This window comes from Psammomys obesus, unplaced genomic scaffold (genome assembly GCF_907164565.1).
Source record: "Psammomys obesus unplaced genomic scaffold, mPsaObe1.curated_primary_1811, whole genome shotgun sequence".
Classification (NCBI taxonomy): domain Eukaryota; kingdom Metazoa; phylum Chordata; class Mammalia; order Rodentia; family Muridae; genus Psammomys; species Psammomys obesus.
This window is the reverse complement of record NW_026596134.1, coordinates 25,423,802-25,450,174: the sequence shown is the minus strand read 5'-3', so window position 1 is coordinate 25,450,174 and position 26,373 is coordinate 25,423,802. Positions and strand designations below refer to the sequence as shown.

Sequence of the window (26,373 nt, the reverse complement as noted above, 5' to 3'; positions counted from 1 at the left end):
TGTGTGTGTGTGTGTGTGTGTGTGTGTGTGTGTGTGTGTGTGTGTGTAATTTTGGACAGAGCCTTCTTTCTTATGTAGCCCTAACTGACCTGGAACTATGTAGACCATTGAGCTGGCATCTCTCTCTTTTTTTTTTTTTTAAAGATTTATTTATTATATATACAATATTGTGTCTGGGTGTATACCTGCACACCCTAGAAGAGGACACCAGATCTCATTATAGATAATTGTGAGCCACCATGTGGTTGCTGGGAATTGAACTCAGGACCTCTGGAAGAACAGCCAGTGTTCTTAACCTCTGAGCCATCTCTCCAGCCCCGAGCTGGCATTTTTTATTAAACAAACATTGGACAGTTTTGTAAAGCTTTATGTTTCATGCAGTCTTACCTGTAGTTGCAAAATTAAATGTTTAATATTAACTATACAGTAGAGGCAAAGAACCACTGAGAATGCCTGTCAGTGTGAAGTAGAACTTCAACCATTTGTTTGAAAGATAAAATAGGTAAGATTTATCAGATTTTTAAAAAACAATAATTCCAATAGGGTTCTTGGACTTAAAATTCTTCTTAGGCTTAGAATTTAGGAATTATTGTGTTATTATGGAAATAAATAGCTATATTCCTAACAGTAATACCTAACAGTATTTCCTCTTTTAGATAAAATATCATTCCCCCTTTTTTTTGCTTGTTTGTTTTGTTTTGTTGGGGGCCAGGGGAAGTTTGAAACTGGGTTTCTCTGTGTAGCCCTGGTTGTCCTGGAACTCATTTTGTAGACCAGGCTGGCCTCAAACTAGGAGATTCATCTGCCTCTATCTCCCAAGCGTGTGCCGCAGCAGTTTTATTTATAGCTTTGTGTAGAACATGTAGTCTTCGTGGAAGTGACATTGCATGAGACTTTTATAAGTGAACACTTTAAAGTACTGTGCTGTGGGTACTAGAGAAATAATGACTTGAACATATATAAACAAAAAGTAGCTCCAACCATTAAATAATAAATTAATAGTTTGTTAAAAGGTGCTTTTTCATGTAACTAGAGAAATCTCTCCATTGGGAAAATAAAACACTAGGTTGACTGTTCTAAGTGGTCAAATTTAAGAGCAGATGTTAGGGTAAGATGGCAGTTGACTCTGACAAGTTTGTTTTGGATATGGAATGAGAAAACAGCTAAAGCAATATTTCAGACAAAATATTCTATTATTCCCCAACTTTTGGCCTTTAAAGTTTTAGGACTGCTGAATACCTCAGTAAAGTACTTGCCAGGCAGGGATGAGTGTTGTAGGATATTTGACCACACTGTGAACCCAAGATTGTGTTATTCACAAGAAAAATCTGGTTTTAGTTATGGTGTTCTCAGCCTTAGCACACACCTTTAATCTAGGAGCTTTCTGCTTGAATATTGTAAACTAATTGTAAATAAAGTCAACCATAGGTCAAGAAGTGGAGCAAGCAACCAGTTGACAGGAACATAGGCTTATGAAGAAGAAGAAGAAGAAGAAGAAGAAGAAGGAGGAGGAGGAGGAGGAGGAGGAGGAGGAGGAGGAGGAGGAGGAGGAAGAAGAAGAAGAAGAAGAAGAAGAAGAGAAGAAGAAGAAGAAGAAGAAGAAGAAGAAGAAGAAGAAGAAGAAGAAGAAGAAGAAGAAGAAGAAGAAGAGAGAGAAAGAGGAAGTCAAGAGGACAGATAGAGAGATACCCATGAAGTAGAAGGGAGGGACATTCAGTTTGAAGGAGATTGTTTTGACTGGTTGTTTTGACATTCTCTGCCTCTCAGAGCTAGCAGTCTTCCACCCCAGCATCCCAAATCTTATTGGTAAAATCAAGCAAATAAGATTTTGTTAGGAACAACAAATGAGGACCAGAGTTCAGTTCGCAGAATGCACATTTTACAGAAGCCGAGGTGGTAAAAACAGGAGGATCCCTGGGACTTGCTGGCTAGCTAGCCCATCCTACCTGACAGATTCCAGGTTAATAAAAGACCCTGTTTCTAAAACAAGGTTAACAGCTCTTGAGAAACAACATCTAAAGTTGACCTCCGACTTACCCAGGGGGATGGAGCTGAGGCTCAGTTGATAGTGTTTGGCAAACTTACTTGAGGCCCTAGGTTTGATCACCAACTCCACATAAAGCCAGACATAATAGCACACACCTGTGGTCTCGGCAGTTGGGCAGTACAGGCAGAAGGGTTTGTAGTTCAAGATTAATCTTGCCTACATAATGAGTTTGGGGTCAGCCTGGACTCTCTCAAAATTCTTTTAAAAATAAAATTGAACATAATGTATATAAACAGAAATAAACATTGTAGATATATTAAGTGAATGGAGCTGGAGATGGCCCAGTGGTAAAGAGTACTCACTGCTTTTGTAGAAGACCTGGGTTCAGTTCCCAGCACCCACCTTTCAGCTCATAACTGTCTATAACTCCCGTTCCAGGGGATTCAGTAATCCCCTTTGACCTCAAGCATGCATGTGTACACACACATACATGTAGGCAAACATTCATGCACATTTAATTTTTTCCGATAGATAGATAGATAGATAGATAGATAGATAGATAGATAGATAGATAGGTAGGTAGGTAGGTAGGTAGATATGCTTTTGAAGAAACTAAGGTGAGGAAAGTCACGATGGCCTGAATATAATATAAAGGAAGGAACAATCACTTGGAAATAAGTGTCAGCCAGGTTGAGTGTGGCCAACAATAAGGACTATAAAATGATTAAGCATGCTGGCTCTTGAGTCTCTTATTTTTGTTTTTTCCAGACAGGTTTCTCTGTGTAGCCTTGGCTGTGCTGGACTCAATTTGTAGACCAGGCTGGCCTCAAACTCACAGAGATCTGCCTGCTTCTGCCTTCCTGAGTGCTGGGATTACACTGTGCTTGGCTGAGCTCTGGAGTCTTAACAGCCTTATTATGAAAATGTCAGTCTAGCTGGGCATTGTGGCACACACCTTTAATCCTAGTACTCAAGAGACAGAGACATTTGGATCCCTGTGAATTCAAATTCAGCTTAGGCTATATAGGGAGACCCTGTTCCCCCCCCCCCCCAAAAAAAAAAAAAAAGGCAATAAAAGTCCAGATCATACTTCCATGCCTTTGATATTTTATAGTGGTAAAATTTTAAGTTGAAAAGGATGGGGGGGGGGGAGAGGATGAAAAATAACTCTTAGGTTGTACTGGCTGGTTTTGTGTGTCAACTTGACATAAGCTAGAGCCATCAGAGAGGCCAGAGGTCAGTGTGAGGTGACTTCTTCAGTCATTTCTTCCCTATATTTTTGAGACTAGATCTGTCACAGAAACTGGAGTCACCAGATGGCCTAGACTGGCTGGTCATCAGGCCAGAGGTCCTCCTGTTTTTGTTTCCACAGCACTGGGATTGCAGGGGAGCCCACTGCACTGTGTAATGCCTACGTGTTATAGCACCTATGTGTTATGTCTTCAATGGCAAGCATCTTACTGAGCCGTCCCCCCAGCTTCCTCGTTTGGTTTCTGACACAGAGTTTGACACTGGATGTAATTGGAGATATTTCATAGGCATTTGAATGCGTGGATGAGTGAGCTCCTTTTAGGGGGTTCAGTGGAGGCATTTTGAAATGGAGTGAAGAATGTGTGGGAAATGTAGACAGTTTTTTTGGGGTTTGACTCCTGTGAGAAAGAGAAGATAATAGCCAGGGGAAGAAGTGGAATCAAAATTTACTGGTTTGTTTTTTTTTTTTTGTTTTTTTTTTTTTTGCTTTAGAATAATAAATGTAAAATGCTTAAATTCTCTTCATGGTTTTTAAATCCTAAGTTTATTTTGTGAGTGTCTGTCTCCATGTATGCCAGTGTACCTGCTGTCTGCCTGGGGCCTAGAGAGGCCAGAGGAGGGCATTGAATCCTCTTGAATTGGAGTTACAGGTGGATGCAAGCCACCTTGTTGGTGCTGGGAATAGAACCCAGGTCCTCTGGAAGAGCAGCCAGTGTTCCTAACTGTTGAGTCATGTCTCTAGCCCCCAAAATGTTTAAATTCTCATGATGAAGGTAGAAGACATGGTGTGAAGGGATAAAGTACAGGTTCTTGAGAGGCCTGAAGGGGTGGGGTTAGAGCAGGGGTCCATTGGCTCAGATCAGGTAGTACTGCTCCATTACTCTGTCATAAAGAGAGAAATATGAATTGATGACCATCTAGGTTTATGAATTGGTGAGAAGATGAGAGAATAACTGTATTTGAATCCCTTTTTGTATCTTTCTAATTTTAGTTTCAGGAAATGAAGAATTTCATTAAGGTATACTGAATGTAGAATGGCAACCAAAATTTCAGTGTCAAAGATATTAGTTCCCCCCCCCCCCCGTTTTTTTTTTGAGACAGGATTTCTCTGTGTAATAGCCCTGTCTGGAACTCCTGTTTTGTAGATGAGGCTGGCCTTGAACTCACAGAGATCCGCCTGCCTTTGCCTCCCGAGTGCTGGGATTATAGGCATACCACCACACCTACAGAAATTAGACTTTTAAAAAGTATTCTTTTTTTTTGTTCAAGTTTTTTTAAATTTTTTAATATTAGTTACAGTTTATTAACTTTGTATCCCAGCTGTATCCCATTCCCTCATTCCCTCCCAATCCCACCCTCCCTCTCTCATCTCCTCCCTGCCCTTTTCCAAGTCCATTGATAGGGGAAGACCTCCCCTTTCATCTGACCCTGGTTTATCAGGTATCTTCAGGACTGGCTGCAAGGTCCTCCTCTGTAGCTTAGCAGAGCTGCTCCTCTCTGGGGGGGAGGGGGTGTCAAAGAGCCCGCCATTGAGTTCATGTCAGAAATAGTCCCTGTTCCCCTTACTAGGGTACCCACTTGGATACTGAGCTACCATGGGCTACATCCGAGCACAGGTTCTAGGTTATATCCATACATAGTTCTTGGTTGGAAAAACAGTCTCATAAAAGACCCCTGTGCCTGGATATATTTGGTCCTTGTGGAGCTCCTGTCCTCTCCAGGTCATATTAACTCCTCCTCCTTTCTTATGATTCCCTGCACTCTGCTGAAGGTTTGGTTATGAGTCTTAGCATCTGCTTTGATACACTGCTAGGTAAAGTCTTTCAGAGGCCCTCTGTGGTAGGCTCCTGTCCTGTTACTTGTTTTCTCCTATATCCAATGTCCATCCCATTTGTCTTTCTAAGTGAGGATTGATCATCTTACCCCAGGTCCTCTTTTTATCTTCTTTAGGGGTATAGATTTCAGTGTGTTTATCCTATCTTATAGGTCTATATAAGTGAGTATATACCATGTGTGTCTTTCAGCTTTTGGGATACCTCACTCAGGATGATTGTTTCTAGGTCCCACCATTTGCCTGCAAATTTCATGATTTCCTTGTTTTTAGTTGCTGAGTAGTATTCCATTGTGTAAAAGTACAATTTCTGTATCCATTGCTCAACTGTAGGACATCTGTGTTGTTTCCAGGTTCTGGCTATTACGAATAAAGCTGCTACAAACATGGTTGAGCAAATGTCCTTGTTGTGTACTTGAGCATCTTTTGGATATATGCCTAGGAGTGGTATAGCTGGATCTTGAGGAAGCGCTATTCCTAATTGTCTGAGAAAGTGCCAGATTGATTTCCAAAGTGGTTGTACAAGTTTGCATTCCCACCAGCAATGGAGGTGGATTCTCCTTTCTCCACAACCTCCACAGCATGTGTTGTCACTTGAGTTTTTGATCTACAGACTGGGAAAGAATCTTCACCAACCCTATATCTGACAGAGGGCTGATATCCAGAATATATAAAGAACTTATATAAAGACGTTAAAAAGCAACAAATCAAGCAATCCGATTAAAAAATGGGGTACAGAGCTAAACAGAGAATTCTCAGTAGAGGAATACAGAATGGCAGAGAAACATTTAAAGAAATGCTCAACGTCCTTAGCCATCAGAGAGATGCAAATCAAAACAACCCTGAGATTTCACCTGACACCCATCAGAGCGGCTAAGATCAAAGGTATTCTTAAGTACCTAAATTTTGTTTTGTTTTGTTTTTTGAGACATGGTTTCTCTGTGTAGCTTTGGCTGTCCTGGACTCATTTTGTAGCACAGGTTGGCCTTGAACAGAGATTTACCTGCCTCTGTCTCCCTGAGTGCAGAAATTACAGGTGTGTGCCACCATGTCCGGCTGTACTCTTAATTTCTTATTTGCCCATCTAGGCTATCTTCCTGTGGTCATCTTACCCATCAACCATCATCCATTTTGCTCTCTCAGACACTACACTTGTGTTTTTCCTGGGTTTTAGTAGTCTTGAATGAATTTCTGCTGTCAGCTTAGAATTCCTAAATGCTGGTGTTTCCAATTGAGATGTCAAAAATAACTGAGAATAAAATTTACTTGTATATGAATGATTTTTAAAAGATAGTTTTCTGGGCTTAATGCTCTCAGTTTTTGTTTGTTTGTTTGTTTTTTGTTTTTGTCAAAGACTAAAAACAAGAGGTATTACTTACCTAACTGAAAAGAATTATCAGAATCTTTATAGTGCATATTTTTATTAAAGTTAAAATTTGGTCATTATAAAGTATGTTGTGAGTATTAGAAAATATAAAGAAAACAAATTACCTAAAATTAAACCATATTAAAATAGTCACTATTAACATTTGGTAACCATCTTGCCAAGCCCTCTAAGCAAGCTTTCTAAGTGATAGCATATTGAAAGACAGGCAGTGGTAGTGCACACTCCAGAGGCAGAGGCAGAGGCAGAGGCAGGCAGATTTCAGAGCTTGAGACCAGCCTGCTCTACAGAGTGAGCTCCAGGACAGCCAGGGTTACACAGGGAAGCCCTGTCTTGGAAAGAAAAATGAAGAAAAGAAAAAGAAAGATGTTTGTATGCACACAGTCATACATGTTACGTGAATATGCAGGTATATAATTTTCCCATGTTCACTATTATACTATTCCTTTTCTCTACGTGCTCGCTTATAATGTGCTATGAAACAGACTCTAGAATAACCGTGTATGGCTATTTGCAGTTTATTGGAGTGATCCTTTCAGTGGTCATTTAGGTCATTTTTAGCATCTCACAAGTGCAAATGATGTTGCAACAGTCATCTTTTCTTAGATCAAATTAAATATACATTTAAGATGTTTAGACATAGAGGCTGGGGGAGGTGGCCCTGGGAGAGTGCTCATCTAGGTTACACAGAACCCTGGGTTTGATCCCTTGCACCACATAACCAGTGGTGGTGGGGAATGCTTGTAGTCCCCATACTTGGGAGAAAGAGGCAGGAGGATCAGAAATTCAAGGTCTTTCTGTGCTACACAGTGAATTCAAAGTCAGCCTGTGATACATGGGATCCTGTTTCTAAATCAAGAAATAAATAAGAAAGTTTAACTGGTTTGCCCCAGAGTCATGTAGTTATTTGTAAATCTAGGATTAGACACCAGGTCTCCAGATTCAGGGTCACCTTGCCTGTCAGCAAAGGAAAGGAGCTTATGTTTCTTGGCTTCAGTCTAACACTCATTTGATAAAATATGATTTGCTTCTTGTAGCTTATAAATAAAACTGGTTCTATTTAACAGTTGCTGTTTTGATACTAGGTACTGATTTGATGCTTATGACACTTACGAGCTTAAGGCACTTTTCATTAAAAGCAAGAACAGTTCACAGACCATGCCTTACACTCACTGAATAAATAGAATTGAGATCCATCTAGGAGATAGGACCTAAGTTTTTCTGGTAATGATTGTGTGAGTTGAAACTAGTAACAGTTTCTTAGAACTATTTCTACTCTAGAGAATAAAATCTTAATATATAAAATGAAAATGACATTTGGGTTCTCTGAAGTGTAAAATGGACTTGAAATCATCAACGTGTCTTATTGGAACAAAATCGAAACCATGTCAATTGCATCCGTCATATTTTTAAGAAAAAAAAAGCCTTTATTTCTTGACAGGGCTCATAGTTCAAGTCATATTAGAGCTAATTTGGCTGCTGCTTTGTTCTATATATGCACAGTCTTAATATTTACTTGCATGCAGCCTCATTGACAATCTTTTTTTTGTTCTTTATATAGAAGTTAGTTGGTAAGAATCTGTGTTCTTATTTCATCTTTTGAAGAGATCTTGGTGTTTTTAAAGGCTGCTATTGTATCTCAACAAATTGGGGGAGGTGGAGAGAGAGTTATTATATGATAGAACCCTCCTTTTCTCTCATTCAGGATTTTATGAAAGGTCTTAGAGGAGAAAGGGGCCCAAAATCAACTGTCACTGTCTTCAGTCTCTTAAGTTTGTTGTGTAAGGAATCGGCATTACTTCTTTGGGTTTCTCTGATTTACTTAATTGAAACAAGACTTGCGCATCAATTATCACAGCAGTCAGCCCATGCAGACCTGTTTGTATAACTGTGAACCATTAACTAGCAAAAACAAGTATCACCAGAAGTGAGTCTTATTCTAGTATCAAACATAACAGCCCTTTAAAATCCACTTTGGAATGTTGAAAAGAGATAAAATGAAAACTTCAGAATGATTATTTATTGGGGAACAAGGAACCTCCAGTTTTATTCACTCATTGTAGCTCTACTTTCTCATTTTAATGCTTAGTCCATGGTCAGGGTGGTAAAAGATGTCCTGCACCTACAGAGATGGCAGAGAGGAAGGGACATCACCTTTCTGTTTATTGCTTGTTGCAATTTGGCCTGTTTACAGACAGAATTGCTCTGTGGGTGCTTCTAGTGGAGAGAAGAGATCAGGAGAGCAGCAAGAAATCAGCATTTACACATGGCCTATGAATTAGCTAATTTTTAGCATGCAGTTAGTTAAGAAATGATTGCAGCCTGAGGAGTCATGACCTCAACTTTTCATCAGCTCCGTGGGATTGTGCCTCACTTTGGAAATGAAGAGGTATATGGGAAGTTTTAATTGTACCTGTGTGATTTATCCCTAGTCAGCTCTTTAATTTCTTCTGGCTGTCTGAGGTTTCCGACATGCTGTAAATTTCCCCAACTTTTTCATTATCTGCAATTTCTTTATGACTCGTGAATCGGAGTGGAGAGAGAGTGTGGATTTACAGCGGAGATAAACATGTCCATAAAGTCTGTATCTGTGTCAGTAATTGTACTGCTGTCAGTGACTGTCCTGTTTTACAGGCCTCTCTGGGGAAAGGTACAGGCTTCACCACCAGCAGCACTGAAGTGTTTGATTTGCATTAGCTTGCTAGATTAGGTAGAGATGCTGGGCTAGGAATTGATGCTGGACCTTGGCCTCTCTTGTTTGCTCACTTGCTTGTTTGTGGTCAAATGACTCTCTAGTATAAGACTTTGCTGAAATTGGAACATGGACAAGTGATGTTCATTCCCTAAATGAAGACACAGCTTAGATTGGTATTAATTTCACATAAGTGTGGAGAATCCTTTCTGGCTTCATTTTATACAATGGTTTTAAGATGCCTTCCTTTTCCTGCTGATAACTAAACTTCCCTGCCCCCATTTTCCTTTTCCTAGCATTTTAAGATTCAGTTTCTCTTTCAGAACATTTATTTCTAGCTAAAGTTAAAATGAAGACTGTCTCTGCCATGTCTTCTCAACCGTTTTTCAATTGTCTAAAGTGGTTTGCACAAGAAGGGCAGACTTAGAAAAATGTCTCAAGATTACCTGACTTTAAGAAGGCTTTATAGGCGCAGTGGCGCAAGCCTGTAATCTCAGCACTCTGGGAAGCAGAGGCAGGTGGATCTCTGAGTTTTTTGAGGCCAGCCTGGTCTACAAAGCGAGTCCAGAACAGCCAAGGCTATACAGAGAAATTCTGTCTCAAAAAAAACAAAACAAAAACAAAAAAGGCTTTTTAGATCTGGTAGGGTATGGTATGGTGATGCACACCTTCAATCCTAGCATATTCTGGGGCGGCAGAGGTGGGCAGATCTCTGAGTTAAAGCTAGCCTGGGCTAAACAGCAAATTCCAGGCAAGCCAAGGCTGCATGGTGAGATACTGTTTCAAAAAAAGGTGTGTTGGGAGGGTTGCTGTTTTGTTTTTATTGCAATTTGGGAAGAAACTGAAAATTAAGAGAATTATTCTTTAAATAGGTGGAACCACAGTCCAAATGTTTTCCTTCTAGTATACTTGATATTTAAGCAGACCCTTCAGAATCAGAACTCTTTGCGACACTGAGCCTTTTGTGAGGTTCTCTGAAAAGCCAGTGCATTGAAGTATGAGCAGAAGGTATGTGATAAGCTCAAGTTGTAGTGACCCACAAGTCTACATGGGATGGGAGTCATTTTGTTTGGCTGATCTCCCCATACCGTTGAGGTCTTTATTCTGCTTGTGTTGTTTTTTGGCCACAGCTGATCACAGTCATCTACCAGTAGATGGGAATGGGTAGATTAATGGAGATATGGGTTTGAGTTCTTTCCAGAAACCATGAGGAAAAATATACTATTTTTTTTAAGGCCCAAATGAGATTTGAAATTATCGGGGCGCTGCTGGGTTTGGTAGCTTACAGCTATAATCTCAGTATTTAAGAGGATCATGAGTTCAAGGCCAGCATGGGCTTCAAAGTATATTTCAGGTCAGCGTGAGCTATATATTAAGACTGTTTATTAAAAAATTATCCAAAAGTTTTGATTTTTATCTCTCCTTTTGCCTTAGTGTAGTTTCTTCTTCTTAATCACCAGTGGGTTAACTGCTGTGTTTGGTTGTGGCCTGTGATTTCAGTCATGTCTTGACCTCCTTTAGAACAATAGGGCCCCCTTTTAGTTTCTAACCCCTTTTCTTTCCTATCAAATCAGCATTATTCTTCATAGTATAAACTTGTAAAACTACAATGTCACCTAATTCTTTGGAAAAGTTGTACTGTAGGGTTACCATATCCTGTATAACACAGTAATCTAAAAGCAACAGTATCTCAAGTTATTCATTGAACTTGTTGCTACCTACATCTTGTTTTATGAACTTAAACTGTTTTCCTTAGTGAATGCTTGTGGTTGACATCCATTTTGATACAAACCTTTCTGTTTTCATTGTCAGCTTTATGTAGTCTGATTATAAGTACAGAAAGTTTGGACCAAGTTAGAGTTTTATCAGTTATGTCTGCTCATGTCAACAGAAGGTGCAATTTCTAGATATGTCTGATGGAAATAGGCTTTATAATTGCTTAGGTTAAGGAGCTTGTTATTACTAAGAAAATTTCCTACAGAAAACAAGTTTGATTGGGGCAGGAGAGAGAGTACATAACTATACAAGGAAGCAGAGAAAATTGTCTGCCTCAGTGCTGCTGTCACCCGTCAAAGTCAGTAAAACAAGGAATTAATTAGACATGGAGGAAAATGTCATTTTAAAGAAAAACACACTTAAAAAGAAGTATTTCAGTGCTAGTGTGAGCATTATTGATCTTTAAATGGAATTTCTCCATAGCCTTATTGAGTTTAAAAAATACACATGCTGAGACGGGCTCAGTCACATGACTCTACCTTCAGCGTGGACAGGCAGCCTTCTTAGTGGCATCCAAGAGTAGCCATGCTTGACACTGAAGCTCAGTGTCCATCTGCAGACTACTTATAGAAGGAATGGTTCTTGTTCTTCATGTGGCATTTTTTTTTTTTTGAGATCCCAGAACTCAAAAAAAGCGATTTAAAAGATTTAAAAATTATTTTCAATTACCAAATAAATAAATTAATGTCAGTATCACAAATAAGTCAAGAGAGAAGCTCTGAAGAAATGCCAGATGGCTCAGTGGTTAAGAGCACTGTTTGTCCTTTCAAAGGACCCCAGTTCAATTCCCAGTTTCTACATGGCAGCTCCTAACTGTCTGTAATCCCAACTCCCAAGAGATCTGACACCTTCACACTAAAACACGCAAAATAAAATTAGATAAATTTAAAAAAAAAAGGCTTCTTTTTCTTCAGTTATAAGAAAACGTAAACACCCAGTGAACTGCCTCTGTGTGCATACCACTGGATTCTCTCCCTCTCCAACATTTGGAAATAAATTTAAGCAGCAATGCATTTTACCCTTAAATATTTTCTCCTAAAAATAAGGCATGGTTCTCCTAAAAATAAAAAAAAAAATTAAAAAAAAATGGTTCTGCATAAACATCACATTTAAGAAAAATTATCTTTCCACTTGACTTCTTGATCCTAAAAATCTTGGATTATTCTTTCTCTATTTTTAAATTTTGATTAAAATATAATTACACAATTTCCCTATTCCCTTCAACACCTTACATTCCCTTTCCCTCAAATTCATGGCCTCTTTATTATTATTGGTGTGTGTGTGTGTGTGTGTGTGTGTGTGTGTGTGTGTGTGTAGAAACATAAATACAACCTACTAAGTATGTTCAATCTTGTTTGTATGTATGTTTTTTAGGGCTGATCACTTGATATTGAATAACCATTTAGGCAGCTCATCCCTGGGGGAGACTGATTCTCCCTCTCTCAGTAGTCATTAATTTCCTGTAGCTCTTATCTAGGTGTGGGGGTCCCATGAGATTGTGTAGCATTGTGGTTTTTTTTTTTTTCTGATAAATCAAATATTTTTTGTAAATGCCATTGTATAGTTTATTAAACATTAGTACCAAATTCTGGACACCAGCTTTCTTAACTATTTTGCTACTTTTTCCGACAACATTCACCCAAGTAGCTATCCTTTTCCTCCAGAATATTGAGTTTCAACTTGTTTCTTGACAGCAAGCTTTATCATGGACTCTTTATTTGAGATATTCTTCCCTCCTAGCCAAATTAACTGTAGAATTGATCTTTTCTCTACTATCTACCACGCTCTACAATTAGAATATTTCTGAAACATAAAGCGACAGGCAAGCCCATTCCCTTCGAAACAAATCAACCGGCAATCCCATTCCCTTGGTGTATACCCTCCGCGGCTCTCTGTTGTTCTTAGGATAGAGCAAAATCCCTTCCGGCCTTCTACTGTGCTTCCTCTTGCCTTCCTCACGTCTTGGCTATCTCACACCATGCTCTTTCTCTGAGCATGTGCTTTGCAGGTTCCAAGGGAGGAATGGTGAAGTAAAGAATTCAGGAGCAGCTCTTGGGAGAGAGGAAACTTGAGCTAGTACTCGATGGCATTTGCATGCAGGTGGGATGAGGGTACTTCATACTGGGAAGTAAACTTTTAAAGTACTAAGGGCAGTCAGCCGGTGGTGGCGCATGTGTTTAGTCCCAGCACTGGGGAGGCAGAGGCAGGTGGATCTCTGAATTCGAGGTCAGCCTGGTCTACAGAGTGAGTTCCAGGGCATTCAGGGCTACACAGAGGAACTCTGTCTCAAAAAAAAAAAAAAAAAAAAAAGTGTTGAGAACAGCAAGAAGGAGCCAGATTGTGACGAGCTTAATTGAAATACAAAAATAAATTTAAAAAAACCCTCAATTCTTTTTAATTTTTAGGGAGTAAGCTGCTATTCCAGAAATATTCAACTCTTTATTTTGCTGGACAAAAGCCTATGATAGATACTTCTAGTATGAAAAAGAGAAGTATTTAGTTTTCTGATTTCTGTATTATTTGCCAAAGCAGATTCTAAGATAGGAGACAGGGAGTTGATGCTTTGTTTTACACAATACCAAGGAGTAGTGAGCCAGGGGCTAGATTGTGTTTTCATTGTGCTTGATATACACAGCTTTGCCTACAAGGGGCTTTTAGTGTTGTGATTGATTGAATGATTATGGAAGGTCTGTATGAAATCTAGAAGTTAGAAACAGTCCTCACCATTTAACAAAATAAAATGTGATTTGTAGATGATACATTTTAAAAAACTATTGCTTTTAAAACATAATATATATAATATTTACTTTAATATTTTATATTTATTAAGCTTTTTAATAGACTTAAATTAGCAATAAAGCTAGCAAGAACAGTTTTCAGCAAACACATGGAACTACATAGCTTCACTGAGAAACATTTAAAAGGATCAAAAAACCAGCTTTGAATGTCGTGTGTTTATGTTGCTTTCATTGGGGAAAGCATCTTCCTCTCGTTTTTTAAAGGCAACTCCTTCTCTTCTTTGTAGCACTCTGCCTGCTGCACACTGCATGTTTTTGTCACGCTTACGGCGACTGGATTCTCATCCTCCCTATAGGATCAATATTAAACCAGCCGCCTTTACCTCCTCGATCCATATTAAACCTGTCTTGGAGAGAGTCTGCTTATTGGATAATATAGCTACACCGGGGCTCTATGACAATATCTTTTGCTGCCTCATTAACTCTTGAGCTTTAGAACAAGATAAAACTGCTTTAAAGCCTCTTATCTGATGTCTGGTGTAACCTGCTGAAAGCGGGGGTGCCATTAGTTTATGTTAGAAATCAAATGGCCCTCTGCAGTGCAGGAAGTACTGATTAAACCTGAAGTATCCCTGGAGAACTCTGCAGCTGTCAGAGGGGTGGTAGCTGTCCCTTATGAAAAGGGAAATCTGGGCCAGAGGTCCCAGCAGGGCGGTGCTTTGAGAGTGGGCACGTGGCTGCCCCAGCTGTTCTGCTTTGCCTAATGAATTGTTTTACAAGCAGAGGCTGGGTATTATCATCACAAGCTGCCTTCCTGAGGGACTGGAGCAGGCCACATAATAAGTAACGTTAGTGATGGTAATTGAAATGTGATGGCTCTCCTGAGATCTTTCCAGCCCTGGAACTGGTTGGCACTTGTGGATTGTCTTGTCTTACCCAGGTCCTATTAGAAGTGTGCCCTCCCTCCCTCCAGTTTCATGATACTGTTGTGTGATTTTTTTTCTCTCTCCTGCCCGCTATGGAAATTCATGAACAAAGGCAGTGTTTGGAATGCTATAATGGCTTCAAGTACAAAAAGAATCACTTTTACTTTTAATTTAAATTATGGACACTGCAACAGCAAAGAAGAGCCACATTCCTTTGAAAGAGCTCTCTATGGACTCTAAAGGGAATATTATCATAAATTCATGATTATGACATATGAGTAATACAAGCTCTCCATATGAAAAAATTTAGATAGCATGGGAGAATATAAAGTCAAAGAAGAAAACACAGTGTGTGTCAATTTATCAGAGGTGACCATTACCACCCCACTTTCTCCATGAACACTTCCAGACATGTTCCGTACTTAGTCAAGTTTATATGTTATTACACAGCTGTAAGCTCATAATTTACGACATGTTGTGACTTTTCACCCTACAGTGTATCTCAGAGAGCTTTGCTCAGGTCATAGGCCTCCTTCACTGTTGTTAATTGCTGCATGGAATTTCATTGTCTTGAAATACCAACTCAAGACTCCTAGGTAATTGGACTTGGACTTTATGAGTTAATACTTGTCATATTTGGTCGTGTTCATGATTTGTGTTCTATGGTTCTCTAATTTCTCATGTGATTTTTTTTTCTTCAATATTTAACCCAGGATTATTTTAAAATAGGAAATGCCTAAAGGCAAAACTTACAGGGGATTAGCTTGAATCTTGTCATGTGTCATCAGCAAAATATTTTATACTGATATATTTCCTGCTGTGTATTTTCCATCCTTTATTTTGGTGAATGAAAAGTGTTCAATACCAAATAGATAGGAGAAACAACTCTGAATGAAAATGAATTAATGTTTTCTTTCTTCATTTTCTGCTTCAGAAGTACCATCAAGTTTTTAGGTGCATTAATGAACTTGAAAATGGAAATGAGGGGTTAGGCTTTTTGTGAACTAACAAAGCAAAGTTGTGTCTCAAGAACTTTAAGGGCCTGGCAGGGAGTGGCAGTTTAATGAATAAAGCAAAGCAATTTTCTGGGAGCATTTCAGGTCAGTGATAGGAAAAATCAGTTCTTTTCTTGGGATAACAAACCTAGTTTTAGTAGCATATGACTTCAGTGGGAGAATCCGTTTCCAAGCTGGAGTAGAAAAGTTCACACCTGTTAAAATTGGGGACATGCAGAACACCTCAAAGTTCTGTTTTGTCTTAACATGACTAATTAATGTTCTTTTTCTGTCCTTGATGTCTGACATTGGAATAGTGTATAGCTCCTAGCTTAATAATAATAAGTACTATTTATTCTTGGCTAAGTCTTCAGTCAGTTCATGAGCAACAGGTATAGAGCTTTCTGAGGCTTTTCTAGGTGTTGGAGCGCCTCTAAGCCTGTGCTGTTCAAAGTAGTTACCACCAGCCACGTGTCTGTTGAAAGTAATTAATTAAATGAACTTTGAAACCCCCCCAACTACACTAGCAGGAGCTCAGTAACCACATGCAACTTACAGTCAGCTACTGTATTTAAAGTGGCACCACTTTAAACTGAAGGTTTGCAGACTGGTCTACAACTATTTTATTTTCTCTATGAGCTAAGAAAGAGCTTTTGTTTCCTCTACGAGCTTTTACATTTTTGTGAGGGGTCGGGGGACGTGTGGGACAGTGAAGGTTGTGAAACAAAAAGTGAATATGGCCTCAAAGCTTAACATTTCAATGTATTAAGCTTTATAGGAAAACTTACTGAGCCTTGGACATCCCTGACTTTTTCTGTCCCCTGGCACCAAATTCAGCTTTCTGGTTAAGTTAGGTTAGGACTTTCCCTGCACCATGAGAAAGCTGTGAATCTCTTGAGTAGGTCTGTAGACTGAGTTCTAAGCAGAGTTTTTATCACGAGGGCTGGAACTCCAGAGTGAGACAACATACGAGTGTTTGTTCCTGGAGCAACTTGGACGAGCATTTAAACGAGATAAAGGGTAATTATCGTCTTGCTTAAACTTTGTGACTAGAGCTTTCTATTTAACAGGACCCCATCCTGAACACTATTTTGTGGCTCCTGACTACTAAATTGTTCTGTCTTACTCTGAAAGAAACTTAATGACTGTACTTTAGGAAATCATTTACCATGAATGTTTTGGTTTTTTTTTTAATTTTTTAATTTTTTTCTTTTTAGTGCTGGGTCTCAGTACTGCTCTCAACTTATTTTGGTCTTCTAGGAAGAACAAAGCAAACAGAGTTGACATCTGAGAAATATGTTTGACTCTAACAGTCTTTCATTAATGTAAGGCTCCCTTTAAAATGAGCATCTGGAACTTTTGGGACAAATTAGAGAATTAACTTGTTGCTTTCCACATAGGATCTTGACATTCATGAGGTGCTTTTATGAGTTCCAACGTTTGTGATAACCCTGAATGCATAATTTTTCCTTTGAAAAAAAGGCATAATTAATTGATGAAAGTTATGTCATGCATTTGGGATTTTATCTAAGTCATTCTATAACTAGAGGTAACTAAAGTGGTTTTCCTACTAAAATAAATGTTTTGATAAAACATGCTGAATTATTAGTAAAATTTTAACTTGAATTTGCCTGAATCCTCAAGAGAGCTAGGTGCCAAATTAGGAAGGGAAGCTGTAGGTCATCAAGTAATCTAAAGAGAAAAAGGCAAACTTCAACAGAGCTCTGGAGAAAGAGGCAATCGGGAGAGGAAAGGAGGACTATGATTATGAAACAGTATTTCCAGAGACATCTTCATGAAGTAAGAGCTCCCTTCAGGTGAATTAGTGAATTGTAGCAGGGCACTGTTTAATTTTATCACTAAAGCTCTATTGATTACAGGTGGTTATGGTGTCCGCAGCTGCTCATGTTAGAACTTAAATCACCAAGGTTCTAGCCCATCGGTACCATGCCTCTGCCATTCTTTGCCAGCAGCCTCTCTCTCAGCCTTTTGTGCTCCTTAAGTTTTTTCATATAGCTTTTATGTGTGTCCTCTAAATTTGTGCCTCACTCTTTTACCTTGCAGGATTAAGTGCTTCTATTCAGTGTCTAAAAATAATCTCATTGGAATCCTCCTTCAATAAGGTATGACAAGTGACTTTTAGATCTCCTCATCCAGTAAAAGATCTCATTGCAGGACCAGAGGTGAACCTCTCCTAGGGCTGTTTACCAGGCTTTGTCTTTAGCATTTTATGATGCTGGTGAAAATAGGGCAAAGTTACGTGTTCTTAAGTATTTGTTCTCCAGCTGACAGTTTACAAGTATTAAGGAGAAGGAACTTTTCCATAGGTTTGGAAGTTATAAACCATAGCCATTAAGAAGACCTTCCCATTGTACATGATGGAGAGAACCTGAAATTCAAGCTTTTGAGAAACTAGACACTTCTACATTTCAATCTGAAAATATTATAAAAACTAAAAACAAAACAGAAAACCTTGCCCTTGCATGGCAGCATGTACCAATAATCCCAGCGCTTGCATTTGAGAGACTGGGAGTCAAGAGGTGAATCTGAGCCAGCAAGATTCTTATTCAAGATAGCAATGAGAAATCCAAAATGGTGTTGGGGGTGAGGTGCCCTTTATCTGAGACTTTTTTTTCCCCCCTGAATTGCCTTACCACTTTTTGAAAAGACTTTTTTTTTTTTTTTTTTAAGTGCGCTAAGGCTCTGAGATTAGCAGTGAATACCCTCTTCACTCCAGACTAGATTGTACATTGCTTGCGTTAGTTTTTCACTGCTGCAGGGAAATGTCCCAGAGAACTTACTTAAAGGAAGAAAGTGTTATGGAAAGTGGTGGCAAAGGAAAGCTGCTTGTGTCATGGCAACCAGAAAGCAGAGAGACAGAGACAGACAGGAAGAATAACAGCAGATACCCTTCAAAGCCATGCCTTTACAGACTTGCTTACTAAGAGCCCTTTCCGCTGTGATTTATCAGTACATTAAATCTTCAGTGATGTTAGGTGCCCTTCAGTGTGATCCTCTGTCAGTAGTGTCAGCTAGCTGGAGGTCAAGCTTCTTGTGTATTGGGGAAACACTTAGTACCCAAATCCTGGTGTTAACACAGTGTGGAAGTCAGTCTGACTCTGTCAGCTGGTTATCTGGGATTTCCATCGTTAAATTGCCAACACTTAGCATAATTGGAACATAATAGATATCCATTGTCTGGTACATGCTTTTTCTCTTTCATGATTTATGTAAACGAAGGCATTTTCATTTATTATAGTAGAGTACTTATCTAGGGTGGGCAAACGCCTGGATTTGAACCCTTTCACTCCCCTCTCTCCCAAAAAAAAAAGAAAGGGTTGAGGGAAGGTCAGTTTTATGTTGTTGGGAAAAGATATGATTTTTTCCTCTTCTTCTGGTTTTAGAAACTACATTGGGTTCTGCTTCTGTTGTTTAATACCAGAGTGTGAAATGAGTGCATGCACAGTGCTGTCACCATCTGTACATGCTTTGACTTTATTTGATAGATATAAACAAGAGGGAAATCCTACTAGGCTTGAAAGCTACAGACTGCCTTACAGAGGAACTACCCTTGTCCTTTTTGTTTTGTTCTTTATTTTTTACATTGATTTATGTGTGTGTGAAGAGAGCTATGGCGTGCTTGTGCAGGTCAGACACAATTAGAGCCTGTTCTGTTTGCATCATGTAGATTCCAGGGATTGAGCTCAAGTCGTTAGGTTGACACAACAAGTGCTTTTACCTACTGAGCCGCCTAATTGGCCTTTTAAATTTTTTGTCTGTCTTCTAATTTTATTCAGAATGAACCTGGTTTTGCAGAAATCTGTAAACTAATCCTAGGGGTCACGGTTCTGTTACAGCGCACGCAGATGGTTGAACAGTCTTACAAAAGCACCAAATTGAAAAAAAAAAAAGAAAAAGAAAGACTCATAATTTCTACTTTCACAACTTAACTTCAAAGCTGTCGTCAGCAATGGCAAGGACAGAGAGGCACAGAGGCGCATCACTGTGCTGTCACAGCAGCCTGAAGAATTTCCTTAGTCTTTTAGGGGACCTCAACTCAGGTGAAACCAAATCCTTGACTTGTAGAAAGAAAAGAATTTCAGGACAGGCCAGTATCAAGCAGAGTTAAAGTGTATTAAAAACAGAAAGGTACTCAAGGAAGAATAATGTGCATTCAGGGGCATGGTGTGGGGTTCTCATAGATGAGTTGCCATCAAGTGCCTTTGGTGTGCACATATATCAAGTTTCAAGTTACATCGCAAGGGTTGGTTCTCACACACACACGTTCAGTAAATGACAGTATAGGGTGTCTCTGGAGGTGTCTTGGATGGAGTTACAAATTTCTTTTTCAAGACAGGGTTTATTTGTGTAGCCTTGGCTGTCCTGGAACTCACTCTGTAGACCAGGCTGGCCTTGAACTCAGAAATCCACCTGGCTCTGCCTTCCAAGTGCTGGGACTAAAAGGCTGTGCAACTACCTGGCAGTGGAGTTACAATTTGATAAGACAAGACTGTGTCGCCTCTAAAGTTGCTCAAAGGGTCTTGGCATGTTCTTTTCGTAAATGGTTTTCCTGTGATTCCTAGAAAATTGTAAGTTTACAACTTGGTAGGGAGAAAGATCATATTCACTTAGGCCTTAAGCCTGGTTCATTCCTGTTAAAACCTTCTTATATGAACTCTTAATCTATAAAAGGAATAGTGTCTCTATTTTAGCATTCTTTACAGCAAATACTGTTAGTTGTGTTGCATTTCTTTACTCTTGGCTGACAAGAAGCTCCAGGATAAAGTATTCATTTTTTTCCCCATATCTCCATCACTTTCCTTGTCTTTCTTCCTGCCTCAGCTATAACAACCAATGCATGTGAAGGTGGCATGAAGATACCATATAAGTCAATGGAATAGAATTGAAAGCCTAGACATCAGTCTTTCCATTTATAGTCATTTGACAAGACTTGAGAAGTACTTGAAAGGGGAAACTGTATTCTCTTTAACAAGTGGTATGAGGACAACTGAATATCCATTAGCAAAATTTAGGACCATATATCGCTCCTCCCTCAGAATATTCAAAAACTAACTGAAAACAGATTACTGTCTTGAATATGAGTTGAAACTCTTAAAAGGAAATAAGCATAAATACCTATAACCTTCCAATTAGCAGGGACTTCTTAGATGTGATACAGAAAGCATAAAGCTTAAAAATGGGGAAAGAGTTGAGGGCCATCAAAGTGCAGAACTTTGTGCTATACAAGTCTCATCGAGAAAATGGGAGGGAGAACAAAGAAACAACAACAACAACAAAACAAAACAGCAGAACCTGCATGCACATTGACAGCTAGGAGGCTAAGCAAGAATGCGGTGGCCACATGCAGTGGGCGGTCAGTCAACTTAGAAAGAAGGGAATCTGACCTGGAGCTTTGAGGATGTTACATTAAGTGCAAAAAAAGAGAATAAGACAAAGATAGGATTCCACTCACATGAGGTAACTAAAGTGATCAAACCCATAGAAACAAAAAGCAGACTAGTGGTTGCCAGCTGGAGGAAAGAGGGTGATATTAATTGATCTTAATGATAACAGATGAATTGTACATTGTACACATAAGACAAGTTTTATGTGTAGTTCACTATAAATTTTAAAAGGTACTTTTAATGTTATGTGAGTTTTATGTCTTAACTTTTAAATTGTATGAGGAAAAAGAAAATACCTTGTCCAAGAATCATAAAGGCACGTGAAGGAGTCTGTCTTCCAAGCCTGCCTCTAGTTGAAGAATTTTCTCTTTCCCTTTAATGTACACTGATCATTTTTCAAGTTATGAATAAGTCTCTTTCACTTCGCCTATTCCTTGTATATTTCAAGATGGGTTTGAATTATCTTCTGATCTTCCCTGGCATTATTTGGGATCCTACCAAAGGTTAACATCTATTTCTTAGGATTCATTTATTATAATAAGGATAATAAGTAGAACAATTGTTCATAAGCTGTTTGGAAAAGCAGTGTGCTAGACCTTAGGTGTCAAATACATAAGCATCTCGCAAAGCACTAACGATCTTGTTAGAGAAACAAGGCAATTTATTAGAAGTTTGCTCACAGTGAAGGCAGTGTACTTAGTGTGCGCCACTTGACTCACAGTTAGTTTATAAGCATGAGAGATGGAGTAGGCCACGGGGAGAATGAAATAAAAGAAAGAAAGCCTTATAGTACCAGTGGTCAGTTGGTTCTCTCACTATCAGATTCTGTGTAAAATGTATCATTTCATATTGCAGTTGCTATTACATTGACCAGTTCAAATTCTTTTACTCATATCCATTTTCATTGTTGGCAGTCTAGTAAAAACCGTTGCTGGTTTGTCTCCCCTTGCACATATAGGCAGGCCAGTAATTAAACAGTTAGAAAGCAGATTGTATGGCGTAATTTTGGCCACTGAACCAGATATTATGCCTCTGTATATTTGTCCTGTTAAGCCTGTGAGTAGCCACAAAAGAAATTGGGACTCACCACTGTCCTGCATATCTGGCCTAGTGAATTTGACCTGTCCCTGACAGTGATTTTGATTATTTTTGCTTTTTGTGTTGAATGGATTTACTATCCATTGGAGTCTCAAGAACCCTTCTTTTAAAATAAATATTCTTTTCTTTTGTAAAAGCCTTTTCCATGTCAAATATTTACTTCTTTATGACATGAAACGATGCTTTTAAATATTTATTAGGCATGGCTTATTGTTAAAGCCCCGAAGCAGTTAGCCACTATTGCATCTAGGCTTTTTTTTTTTTTTTTAAATAAACTATTCAAGAATCCTTTAAAAAGATTAGCAAGAACAGTGTTAAAAATTTGTAGCAGCCCTAATATATATCTGTTGTGGCTTGGCAGGTTTTGACCCGGGACTGTGTAATGTTTTATTACCCTAAAGCTATATAAGCACACATACTTTTAGCTCTACTTTTGTAGCAAATATGTTTATAACTCTACAGAATGATTAGACTGACATAAAGCAATTCTTTAAATTCATAGGTATTAAAATCTTCTGGCAGCTGTCCCCTTTTTGCCCCTAAGTTGAGACATCATGAAGAGATAAGACTGTGCCAGGCCTGCTCAGTACATGAATGAGGTTAGGCATACTATTTTCACTTTATTGACAAGGGTCTTTGTCACTATGAATAGGAGAAATCTTGGGGGAGAGCCTCCAATTATAGTAATTTTACTCCGTTCCAGTAATATTATTGATTTTAAGGAAGTATTTTAAATGCATTCCATATGATCATATAAGAAGGACTTTAGGGTATAAAAATGTCTTTGAATACTAACTAAAATAGCTTACTTGATATTGAAAAACATACCATCTAAACTAGATGTGATATTCCACACACACATAAACAACTCTGGAGAGGTAGAAACAGGAAGATTGTTAGTTTGAAACCAGCCTGAGATATCTAATGCATTGGTGGCCAGCCTAAGCTATATAAAATGACCCTGTCCCAAAAAGCCAAAGGCAAAGGTGCCATGGTGGGTATTGTCCTATAATCCCAGTATGTGGGAACCTCTGGTAGAAGACTAGTGCCAGGAGTTTAAGGCCAGCCTGCCTGGGCTACAAGGTGAGACACACACGCACACACACAAAGAGAGAGAGAAAGAAAAGAGAGAAAGCCAAGGGCAGGAATGTAGCCTAGTTGATTGCCAAGTCCTGAATTCCACCTAGAACCATCAAATAAACAAGAAGCATAATCTTTTTGGGAGCCAGAGGTCCTAGTTAGTGTTAAGAGAGCTTGAATGGAACTTCGGGTATATATTGATTGACATAGGCTTTTCTGCCCTCAAACTGGACTTCTAGTAATCACAAGACTCTGGATCCCTGGGAACTAAGTTATAGGTGCTCACAGGGAGAGAGGCTTCTGGGTGACTGTAGTCATTCTTTTTATATTTTGTTATTTCATGAATATGTAATTTTGTAAGTTTCGTATATATACTTACTCAGTTTTCTATATATGTTATACCTCTAAAATTAAAAGTTTTTAAAGACAGGAAGTATAAATTGAAACAAATAGACTGGAATACAATAAAATAACCAGTGTCTTTTTAAGTTGAAATGTAGCTCTTATAGCTGAGTTTGGTTTTTGAAGCTTGTGAAAGGATATTGACAGCAGTGGTTTTCTAGCCAAATAGGAAGAGAGCTTGAAGACGAAGGGAACCCATCCTTCAGTTTTCAAGTAAACTTATATAATGGTATAAGAATAATGAAGTGTTTTCTGAGGTTGTTTTTGTCACTGGCAGCTATTAATGTATACAGTGTTTTTGTGCCTTAAATTTTTGGTTTTGTTTTGTCTTTTGAGACATAGTCTCTCTGTGTAGACCAGGTTGTCCTTGAACTCATAGAGACTTGCCTGTCTGCCTCCCAAGTGCTGGGATTAAAGGTGTGTGTCTATATGCCCGGCTGGTTTGGTTGTTGTTGTGAACACAAACATCCTTAATATTAACAGTCCACTCACAGTGCGTCATTAGATGAGGTGCCACTGGACTACAGGCAGGATGATAATGAATGTGATTCAGTAGATGGCAGCATTTCCTTTGAAGTTAGGTGGGCACATGGGGTGAATTTTCGCAACTTTTTCAAGAGGAATGAAAAGGGTCCCATAAGTGGGGCAGGTAGACAAGAAATTTTTTCATTTGCTGTATTTTTACCTTGAATGAACCAATAAGATTTAGCGTTCAGAAACATGTAGAAGATAGAGTTTTCTGCATCAAGTCATAGAATATCCGTGGGAAGTTCAGTTTACCATGCTATTACTGCAGGGAGTGTTAATATTTAGAATGTCTTTGTGTGTTCTAGGATTGAGAGCATTGCTACTTGCTGTGGGCAAAGATGTGGGTGAAATGTACTGATAAGGAGATGACAGTGTTGTTGAACAGAAATTTAGAGAAAGAATAAAGTCGAGCTGTTTTGCTGTTCATTTAAAAATGTTTATTTTCTGTGTATAGGTGTTCTGCCTACATGCACCTAGGTGCATCACTCTTGCATGCCTGGTGCCTGCAAAGGCTGCAAAAGGGATCTGCTCTCTTGAAAGTGGAGCAGCAAATGATTGGGAGCCATCTGGGGAGCTGGAAATCAAATCCAAGAAGAACAAGTGCTCTTAACCCCTGAGGCCTCTCTCCAGCCTTTGCTGTTTATTTTAATACAAATAAAATGTTATTTGAAGTCTCTTTTTTATGTTAAGTTTTCCTTAAATGATGGTGCTGGAGGAAAGCATTAGATTTAAGAACTCTGGTACATAGGAATTTGTAGGGAATTTGCCTTAGATTGAAGTGAGATGACATAGGTGTTGAGAATTAACAGCTAGTGGGTTAGAGAAATGGCTCAGCACTTAAAGGCACTTGCTGTTCTTGCAGAGAACTCAGGATCAGTTACCAGCACCACGTGGCTCACAGTTATCTGTAACTATAGTTGAGCAGATCTGATGCCCTCTTCAGGCCCCCATAGCCACCAGGCACACATATAGTGCACGTGTACACATGCAGACAAACACTCACACACAATAAAAGCAAAGAAAATTGTTCTAAATATATTCTCTTTTATGTGTATACATGTTTGCCTGCATGTGTGTATGTGTACTACACATGTGCCTAGTGCCCACAAAGGCCAGAAGGCTTTTGAGCCCCTGGAACTGCATTCATTAGGATTCTATTAATAATCCCCATGTGAAACATATTTTTCCTTTAAGACCCAATGTCTTCACTTAAGAATGTCTTCACTATCTATGGCCGTAGCCATATAGTTATGAGCTGTCATGTGAACGATAGGAACCAAACCTGGAACCTCAGCAAGAGCGGAAAGTGCTCTTAACCACCGAGCCATCTTAAAAAAAAAACTCAAAAGATAAAAACATTCCTATTATGTATAATAGGTTCAATTCACAACCTAAAAGCTTGGAGCCAAAAGAATTATATTCATCATGACTTTGCACTGTATCAGCTAGTGGCTGATAGCCTAAATTTTCTTTTTCTTATCTGCAGTAGCTATCGTAAATAATAAATTGTTGGCATTGGTGCATTGTCCTTAGGGCACTAAGTTGGTAATGGTGGACCCTACAACGGATGCTGCGGTGCTTTTTATACTGTTCAGTTGTTTTCTGGCATTTTCCTGTAGTGGAAACTGATACCATAGCTTTAACAGCCATCACTATTTGAGTCTTCACTAACAGGCATGGCAGAAAGTGCACTCACATGCCTTGTCTCCGAAGACTCTTGACCCCATTTTATACCTGGATGACAAAGGTCTGGACCAGTCCAGAGCTGTGGGTCAAGTCTAAGCCACCTGACTGCACAGCCATTACATTCAACGTAGTACGCTCTGTTTACCTTGATGTACTTGAGAGTTTTTTGTTTTGTGTCTGAGACGGTTTCTCTGTGTAGAGCTGGCTGTCCTGGAACTTGCTCTGTAGACCAGGCTGGCCTCAAACTCACAGAGATCTGCCTGCCTCTGCCTCCTGAGTGCTGGGATTCAAGGCATGCACCACCATGCCCAGCTACTTGAGGGATTTTAAAATTACATTTTAGTGTGTGAGTATGTGTATCTGTGTGTATGTGGGGGTTGGGGAAAAGATCAGAGAACAACTAAAGGATTCAGTTCTCTTTCCTTTCCACATGTGGGACCTGGGGACCAAATGCAGGTTTTCAGGTTTGGTGGTAGGTAACTACCTGCTGGGCCATCTTGCTGGCTCACATGACACCCTTGAGTCTTCTTGGCTTTCCCATAGGTAGTATTTGAGAAGGCAGGGCCATAGGTAATATTTTTAAATGAAGACAGT

General features: G+C 39.1%; 1 protein-coding gene across 2 annotated transcripts in view; it reads left to right on the top strand.

The window, feature by feature from the left end:
• The window catches only part of Lin52 (lin-52 DREAM MuvB core complex component), a 48,752-nt gene extending 23,983 nt beyond the window's left edge, over nt 1-24,769 (top strand). Inside the window, exons 7-8 of one of the 2 annotated variants that reach the window (XM_055592702.1) lie at nt 17,645-17,703; nt 24,548-24,769. In XM_055592702.1, the coding sequence (XP_055448677.1) occupies nt 17,645-17,703; nt 24,548-24,703 (215 nt within the window). In that variant the 3' untranslated portion in view covers nt 24,704-24,769. The remainder of the gene's footprint in view (nt 1-17,644; nt 17,704-24,547) is intronic. The other variant, XM_055592704.1, reaches the window with a different exon arrangement.
• The last annotated feature ends 1,604 nt before the right edge of the window (nt 24,770-26,373 follow it).